Genomic DNA, 9,614 nt, shown 5'->3' on the forward strand with positions numbered 1-9,614 from the left:
TACGAATTTGCCCTAGAGAAAGGAAAGAGGAGAAAAGAGGAGAAAGAGAGGGAGAGTGAAGAAGGGAGTGGAGGTGGACCCTAGATCGAGGTGGGGCCCAAAGAATCAAACCCCACAACTCCCTACCTCTTCTCGAAGAAGAATCCCTCCTCTACGACCGCCCATTCATCCCGTTGATCGTCTAGGTAAGACCCATCACCCCTTTTTCCTTAAAACCCTTGTGATGAGAAGGGATTTCATGAATTTCTAACATGCAAATGATTGTTTTAGAAAATCCGGCCGTCCGACCCCAAAAGCCCTCATTCTTAGGTCGTTTCCAAGATCTCAACGATTCATAGGTGCGGACTATTATCCTTAGGTGGCCTAGCACCGATTATAGTAGGAGTTTAATGATTTTGTTTGTTAGGTGTGGTGTATTGAAAAATCTAGAGGAAACCTAGGGATGACATGTTGATAGAATTGTATGAATTGCATGTTTATTTCTCTTTGATGTTAATCTTGCTTCTCTCATAATCTAGTGTATGGATGATTACATGCTCTTGTTTGGGTGATTTCTTTTTCTCAAATGTGTTACTTCATATTGTGTATGATTCATTTGCTCTTATGTATTTGATCCCTTGAGGTGTAGGAAGTACTTAACTTCCTCACCAACCCACACCACACATATACACCTTATTCATGATATTAATAGTTTGCTTGCTAGAGAAATTTGAATTGTAAGTTGAGTAACATGAGAACATGGTATTGAATATGCTTGATGTTACATTGGTAGTTGGCATGCTATGAATCACTATTCCTACCCTTGGGTTGGTTAGGAACATGGGGAGAGCGTAAGTGGTTCCGTTGGTAGGACCACCTTGAGGCTAAACCTATGGGTTTGGGCGAGTGCGTGTGGGCGGCAGTAGTTAGACTACATGGGTCGCTTGTACCCGATGTCGTTCCGCCACGTACTTGCCTGGGCTCATGCGGTTTAGTCTATTGGCTGACTCACCCGATTTGTTAACCTTGTTTGCTCACATATGCATGGAAATTAGAATACCCTACCACCGTTGTAACCCATCGATAACGAATTGAATATCGATCCATAGTCTCATGAGCCGGGCATGGTGGAATGAGACACTGTGTCCGAGCTGTCGGCTTATGTTGGGGTGACGTGCCTCCCCGTAGTGATCGCGAGCAATCCCACATTCAGCACCCCCCATGTGCTTGAAGTCGGGAATGAGGGAAACCCGACGGGGTCAAGGATCGCGGGGTCTCGGCCTCACACATTGGGGGGTCTTGGCCTCGCAACTAGTTCAGGACATTTGATATGTGGGGTGTATCAGATTCTCAAATTTGTTGGATGAATGGATTTAACTAAGAACCCAATTAACATCATCATTGCACGACATTAGCTAGGTTAGCGACTCGTCAATCGAGGTCGCTCTGAGGGAGTGTTGACATATGCGATCGTTAGACGGAGTCGCTCGAGGGAGAGTTGTGGTGAGGGCATACATCATATCATCCACCATGCATATGCATTAATAAGATTAGTTAGGTATTTGTGAATGATTGCTTTTTATTAAATTCATATTATAACTGATGTTTGTTACAACTTAAGACTAATAACACCCACTGAGTTGATCACTCACTCCCACTCTCGGACGGTGTTTTAAAACACCAAGCAGACCCGCTCGTAGATGCAGGAGATACAGATTACGTGGAGCCTGATGATGCGAGTCTCGAGGAGGAGGATGAGTTCCCTTACTTCCAGTTGATGAGCGGGACCCCGTCGGATCAGTAGATGGGTGTTGGATCGCCGAGCAGCGGCTCAGTTTAATTCTTTTGGACATGCCATTCTTTTTGTGATTTTGTTGGGCGTCACCTTATGCGCCCGTTTGTATTCTTTTGGACATGTATATATAGGTATAGTTGATTTTCTTCCATTTCAGTAGATTTGTGTGGTTGTGCTTCATGTTCCAGGAAATTCCAGAATGCGCATTTAGACTGGATTAATCGCATATTAATGAAAACCAGTTATAAGTGACCCCGGGAACTCGGGAGTCAAGCATATGCACGACCTCCGATTTTCAGGGCGTTACAGTTAGCTTGTTAGTACACCCCACTATTCTTCTCCATTAGATGATCACCACATAGCTTTGTGCTTACCAATTAATGCAAGGTAGCTAAAATGTTTTCTGATCTATATAAAAATGGCTTCTCTTTTGTAACTAACCTCATAACTTGCAAGTGGAGTTCTCTAGTAAAATACAAGTTCTTTTGTTTTGAATAGGAGTGTCAATTGGCTAAAGGCCCGGGTTGCCTTCGGCCTAGATTTTGAACTATTTTGGCCAAGCTTATTCAAAATTTTGGTTTTACTTGGCTTAAGCCTAGCCTATTAACAACCCTAATCATTATCATGTGCAAGTGTTGGATGTGGACTCCATGTGATGGGCCCCACCAAAACGCCCACACACGTGGCGAGTCAAATATGGCTTGCACGTGTGTTAGGCTCTAAGTATGGTAAAGGCTTTATCCATAGCAATTGGGAGAGATTTTTGTTTTAATGGCGGGAAAGATTTCATCCTGTAATTAGCTAGGGCTCCTTGCTATAAAGCCTATATTTGGAGCCAAACATCCAAGAAATGTTGTGAATCTTTCTCTACGATTCATCGACTCTCTCGCAAGAAAAAGTCTATTTAGATACGGTGCCATTTGTTCCTCCATTAACAAGGGTAGGTCGACCTTATTTCATGATTGGGTGGGCCATCCATCTTGGCTAGAGTTGCTAGATGGGTGGAATATTTACCATTCTCTTATAGAATGGAATAGATTAACAGTTTGTTCGAGTCATCGCTATGAGGTAACGTGATATGTCTTTTATATTGCTTTCACTATATTGGTGTTAAGTTAATCGGACACCGGATATATCTATTACCATCAATGAGGTTGACAATGGGCTAGCCCGTCATGGGCCTAGAAAAGTCAAAATTTTGAATAAACCCAACTGGGCTGGTTCAAAATCCAAACCCAAGTCCAACACATTGCCAAGCCTAATTACGTGATTCCCTTCTTAACTTGGTTACAATTGAGTGGTAGTATTAACTAATTTTCCAAAAGGGGTGTACAAATGCAACACTGCCTACCCCTTGGGGGAGCACTTAGGCCATAAAACTCTACCAAATGGATTTCTAGGATGTTACATGCATGTACATGAGACATTTAATTTGCCCAATGTAGTCATTCTACGTTTTTAAGACTCGAATATCCAAGTGGTAAAAGGTAAGCATGCTTAAGTCCACATGAGTGAAATGATTGTAGTACGTTGTCTACATGGATCAGTGTTAGACTCACTTCAAAAGTAGGCTTCACCATGGAATAAGCCATGGACATGCATCTTTCTTGTAAAGATGATCTTAACCATTTAAAAAGGGATTTAAAGTGTTAACCTCAATTTGAATATTTTTATGATTTTATTTGTCCCTAGATCTAATGGTTAGGATAATTTTTGGCAATTTGCAATGCCCGTGGCTTACCGTGTCATGGGGCCTACCTCACTTCATTAATCTCTGCATTAGTGTCCAATTACGCCCTCTCTCGAGTAACATTACTTAAGTATGAACTCGTGACCCCTTCATGAATGAACCTGGTTGTTTCTTGGAAGTGGGTATTAATATGATGGGACCCACCTAATAGGCAGCCTGGATCTCATACATGTTTTCCGGGTTGGCACATGTGGCAATGTGTTGAGGTGTTGGCTGTCTATGTGTGAATTGTGGAATTTATATCAAATAAGAATGATAGCTCAAGTGGCTGGAAGTATTCAAACATGTGGTTGGTAGGTCAGAAGTACACTTAGAGAGCCTTGAATCCCTACGTTTGATGCAGAAGAGTGGTAGGTAGGTCATAGACCAAGCAATCCTAAGATTAATAAATCTTTAGAGGCTCCAAACAAAATAATGGGTGTGAATTTACTAATCCAGATCTCACGTGGACAACACCACAAGAAATAGTTGTGATTGATGGTTAAAAACTTCTTATGGGCCACAAAGTTTTAGATCAAGCTGATATTTGTGTGGTACATACATCGTTCTTTATGACATTATCAACAGGTTGGATGGTAAATAAACATTTGGGTGGCCTTCAAGAAATTGTTAATGGTGGGTATTTAATCACCACTATTTTATGTAGTGTGGTCCATCTGAGATTTGGATCTGCTTTATTTTTTGATCATGCCCAAAAATGAGCTTTCAAAATGGATGGACGGAGTGGATGTAAGTCGCATCCCAAATATGTACCATAAAGCAGATGGCCCACATTTCGAAAAACAAGCAAACTGGGTGATCCATTCATCTGATCAGCAGCTTTAAAACAGACGGTCGAGAGCAAAAGAGATTGATGATCGACCTCAAAGGGGAAATTGGAAAGTACAGAAAACTCGTGGCCGGTATCATTTGATCTGTGCATTTTTATTAACCATTGCGCAGGAGATGGGAATGCGTGCCCTAATTTATCCATTGTCTCCTAAAGTGTAGCCCATCTGGTTAATGGACCAGACAGGCTTCGGAACGTTCACCATCCGTCCTGCCCGATAAACGTCAGAGATCTCGCATTTGTGCTACGGGCGCACGTGCCACTGGATGCAGGTCCCTCTGGCAGGAGCGTTGGGTCATTTTCGTGACTCGAATTGTGTGCCACGTGGCAAATACGAATGATGATCAGAACCAGGCATGCTTGGTCTAAGCCGTTTGATTTGTCCATCAACCTAAATTTTCTTTGATTGGACCATCTTAACCATCTAATAAATGGGTCTTTTGTAACCTAATGACTGCCCTTGTTAAAATATCTTTTAGCGTACGAAATGGACGTAGTAGTTAGGAATGTCGTATTTTTTATTGCTTACCATGGTTGAATAACACGTTTAACTGCTAGCCCGAGCCCATGTCGGTCAACACTCATTTGTGTGGGGGAGCGGATTCGGTGAGACCCTGGCCTCACCCAAGACCGTGCGGCCCTTACCGTGGGGCCCACCCTGATGTATTTATCATGCATCCCGCGTGAGTTTTAATCGGTATTATATTATTCATGCACAAGAGAAATACTATAAAATTTCAGGCGGCCTACACAGCGATTTTGAGGGCAATTTCATTGGTGTGTCCCATGTGAGTTTTATTTCTTTACCCACCAAAGAAATAAGCTATAAAATTTCAGGTGGGGTAAGCAACGGTTTACAGGGAATTTTCATTGGTGTGGCCCATCTAAGTTTAAATTAGGATTATCCTCTTTATGTACAGGACACTGAGAATATAAAATTTCATGCGGCCTACACAGCGGTTTTGAGAGCAATTTCATTGGTGTGGCCCATGTGAGTTTTAATCAAGATTATCTTCTTTACCCATGGGAGAAATAGACGTAGAGAATTTCAGGTGAGCTACACAGCCGTTTACAGAGAAATTTCATTGGTGTGGCTAAAGTGAGTTTTGATTGGGATTACCCTTGTTACTATAAAATTTCATGCGGGCTACATTGCAGTTTTGGGAGCAATTTCATTGGTGTGGCCCATGCGAGTTTTAATTGGAATTATTTTGGATAATTCGCTTTTTCATATAGAATATGTTGGACTACTAGACAATGGAATTTTTTTTATTTTTTTATTAAATGTTTTTATTTTTTTTTCCCCTTGAATACGTGAGACTTATACAGAAGTTCGGTGTTTTCCACGCCGCGTTAAAACGATAGCGTCCTCCACTCACACCACTATGAATAGTGGAGGGATTTCACGGGTATGTCGAAACCATGATCTCAAACTTATCTCGGAAGGGATAGTTTTGACCATCCGTTTGTTTCGAGATGAATTTGTAACCGTTAAAAGAAAATTCTAATGCCTAATTACATCAGTGGTGACGATTATTGCGAAGGCTTGCCTAATCACATCAGTGGTGATGATTATTGCAACGGCTTGATTTTGTGATAAGAGCTTATTTACGATATCAACGGCCTATCCGGTCCGAATCATTAGACCATCTCATCATGTGGGCCTTACTAGACGGTGACACAGCTGTATCCCAAGTCGCGACAAGAGATACTCAATTCTTGAAATTAAACGGATGGCGACGAGACAGCTGCTACGTGTCAAAACCGCACATTCATGCATGGCACGCGTGCATTCAAAAACTCTCCCGTCGCCGCGTGGCATCTGGTGCTTTCGAACATAACAGGCAAAACCCACCAACGTCCAGCGTGCATCCGTACGACCGTCGCAAAGGACTCCTACGATCGGTCCCGCTTTCGTGGCCCACCAGATACGCCGACTGGTCTATTCTCCTGTCCAATGCCGTCTCATACGGTGGGCCACCTGATGCTCCCATGGTCCATTTTTTTGTGCCAGGCAAGTTCGCCGGGCAGTGCGTTCTTACATCAGTTCTCGAAGTATAAACTGTCCATGGTCCTGCGGCTTACCAGATACATCCTACGGTCCCATAGTCACGCTTCAGGGGTAATCCCGACCTTTGATTCTTGGAGTTAACGTAAGCCATTGAAAGTGTTCTTTTTAATGTTCTAAATCTAGCTAGGCATATAGATGGCCAGAATCACCCGTTAAAAGGTTACTTTCTCAATGTGGCCCGAGTAGCAGAGAATCGGAACACGGACGGTTTAGATGACCATTTCAGCTTGTGAGCCCAGCGTCGCGGGAGATGTTGGGGTACTGAGGTGATAGAGACGAAAGGAACTATTCATATTCTTCCGTCTTTTCTCTCTCCTCTTCTTGTTTTTGCACCAGTGCAAACACATGCAACCATCCCACGCACGTTAGCAAAAACCCTCATGCAGATGCTAACGTGCGCAAATGGCTGCATGGATGGCCAGAAAACAGCAGCTGAAACACCAGGCAGGAGACCCATTTACTGATCTCAGCATATAATCGGCCCAGCCGATGTTCACTGATGTACTCCCCATGCGCACGTTAGCAAAGCACAAACATGCAAGTTCCAGACTCGTAGACTCCGTACAAAACAACTCAAATCTTCGTTAACACAATGACAGAGACAGATAACTACGACGAAAACCGAACTTAAAAAAGAAAATAAAATAAAAGAGACGAAAAGACAGAGAAATGAAGACGGCGAATGCAAACATGCATGCGCTGCGATCTACCAGAACACTCCCAACTCCAGCAAAGAAAGCAAAACGAGATCCCCAAATCTAACGGAAAGACTAACGTCCGTTATTCAAAACCCATGCATTCTCTTCTCCTAAGACCCCTGCGTGACTTCCTGTGCTTTGTTCTGCACTAACTGACCGTACTCTTTTGCCCTCTCCTTCACGTCCCTAGCTTTGTTGGCGAGCCTCATCCTGGCGTAGTCGAGCTGATCAGAGCCAGGTGGGTGCTTCCCAGACACGTAGTTGTAAATCCAAGACAGCGCTGACAGAGCAGCGACTCCAAACCCTCCTGAGAAAAGGAAGCCTGTAACGACCAGGAATATTACAATGCCCGCAGGAACGAGTATGGGGCTGAAGAGAACGAGTACGGGTGTCGCTACAACGAGGGAGATAACGGTGCCTGTCAGCGTTAGGCCTGAGAGGACGAGGAGTACGGCACCTATGGTAGCTGCCGTTATGAACTTAACGACTTGGTGGGAGTTTGGGGGAGATTCCGATAGTTTCTGGGGGAGGTTGGGAGTTGTTTTGGGTTGGTCTGCCATTTCTCGTCTAACGGTGACGGTAACGGTGATTTGAGTGAGGATGGGGGTGTGGTTGGGGGATTATATAGGAAGTGAGAGGTGATGGGTGGGTGACACGTGGCGAGAGAAGACACGTCAAGGCTTTGGAATGCGTGACGGGTCAAGATGTCGAGAAGGAAGGCGTGTGGGCCCCATGGCGCTTATTCCTGACGTTGGAGATTGAGGAATTACATGATTGGCTGCGTATGATGCTTGATACACGGTCACTCAAAAATTTCAAACTATGCACTTGTTAACCAAAAATAAAACCGACTAGGCTGTGAATCCGACTGTTTTTAAGTTTCTGTTTCAAAATCACTTTGATTTAACAATCCTAACCGTTGATTTGTTGGACAAATGTTTATGAAAGTATGACCGTTGGATATTTTCATTTTTAACTGTCCAATAGATGCCCATCAATCCGATAGTCAAATATTAAATAAGTTTTATTTTGGTTACTGATACATCGATGCTGGAGAAGATAATTCAGGTCGTTTAATTTGACCATTTATATGCTACGTGTGCGATTTTTAAGTACATGCGTATCATCTACCGCACACCAGAGTATTTAAGGTTTTCCTCCTGGAGAATGGAGACTTGTTTTGCATGACTGGCGACGATAGAAGAAGGAAACGTGTCGTTGTGAGCTGTGCCGGGAAGTAGTGTCGGGTGCGCGTGTTGAGCGTGGGAAGTCCTATCTGCTCACGGGTTGCTTATGAGAAGAGATGAGCCGCACCGCACGTCAGGTGGGCCACACGTCACTGTGTTGGAGTTTTTCTAACTCCGCACGCGTGTTAGAGTCATCCACATCCACACGCAGGCGAATGTGCAACAATATACTATGTGTGTGAGATCTGAATTGTCCATCAGGTTATTAGCTACACTGTTTAGTTTTTAGGCCGTTCACACCTCAATTAGGTCATAGGATACAGAAACAAATGAATGCATACAACTTAGAAATTAACTGGCTTTTAAAGCTTAGTATCTAACAGTTATTTCCAATCTCATAGAAGGATTAGAACTTGCACACGTGTTTCATATTACACGTTTCGTGCATGTGGATGTGCATATCTCTATGCGCGTGTGGAATTAGCAAACATTAAAAAAGAAAAGTAAGGTACGGCCAGTTAAAACATATAAATGCTGCCTAGAATGGGTATGGAGGGTGAATCGCAGCACGTGGCAACTTGGCCAGACCGGCCAACGGTCACCTTTGTGGACTGCTTCAAGATAGCGCTGAACCTTCAAGATATCATCTTTAGATGGCTTAAGTTTTTTCACATACGGTGGGGCTTGGTGTGTAGAAATGAGAGGTTGGTCTGCTTGCCAAGGTCATAAACATAAATTCAGGTCATTATCTTCTCTTTTTTTTTTTCCTTTCAAAAATAAAAATAAAAATCTTTCCTTATATTTTAATGTCAGTGAAAAAGCGTCACGTGGACAAACATTCCATAATAAAATAGTAAAAATCCTATGAAATGATTATTTTACTCATTATTATTGATTTCTCATCTCACACCCACACATTAGTGCTTTTTCATTAACATTGGCTAGGTGTGTCTAATAAGTCACTGAACGCAATCCACATTCAAATTAGACTAATCCACTAATCCAGTAGGTTAAGTTTGCAATAGGAAAATGGATAGTTACAGGAAATCAACAATAGACTGAATTTATGCATGTGACTAAGATGAGCAGACCAGCATGGTATTCAAGATACTGAGCCCCACCAATTACAGGGTCCAGATCTAACAGACGTGCGCCATCAAAAGCATAAGGAATGCTTTTGTCAAATTAACGCGGGCTAGAGTTTCTGTCACGTGCTTCTCACACGCTGGAAGATCTAAGTAGCTCATCAGCTGCAACCACTAGCTTTTATGCCGTATCTCAAATACAGACTGATCTGATCATCGT

At 43.0% G+C, this 9,614-nt stretch overlaps 1 protein-coding gene across 1 annotated transcript; it reads right to left on the minus strand.

Annotated features, from left to right (window-relative positions):
• Window positions 1-6,986: 6,986 nt before the first annotated feature.
• LOC131222878 (oleosin G-like) lies at window positions 6,987-7,730 on the minus strand. Its single transcript, XM_058218113.1, has one exon. The coding sequence runs from the start codon at window positions 7,680-7,682 to the stop codon at window positions 7,233-7,235; it is 450 nt and encodes a 149-aa protein (XP_058074096.1). The 5' UTR covers window positions 7,683-7,730; the 3' UTR covers window positions 6,987-7,232.
• Window positions 7,731-9,614: the final 1,884 nt, after the last annotated feature.

Source organism: Magnolia sinica, chromosome 13 (genome assembly GCF_029962835.1).
Source record: "Magnolia sinica isolate HGM2019 chromosome 13, MsV1, whole genome shotgun sequence".
Classification (NCBI taxonomy): domain Eukaryota; kingdom Viridiplantae; phylum Streptophyta; class Magnoliopsida; order Magnoliales; family Magnoliaceae; genus Magnolia; species Magnolia sinica.

What these genes read in the sequence shown, in the direction of transcription:
- LOC131222878 (XM_058218113.1), bottom strand. Translation starts at nt 7,682, where the DNA reads ATGGCAGACCAACCCAAAACAACTCCCAACCTCCCCCAGAAACTATCG.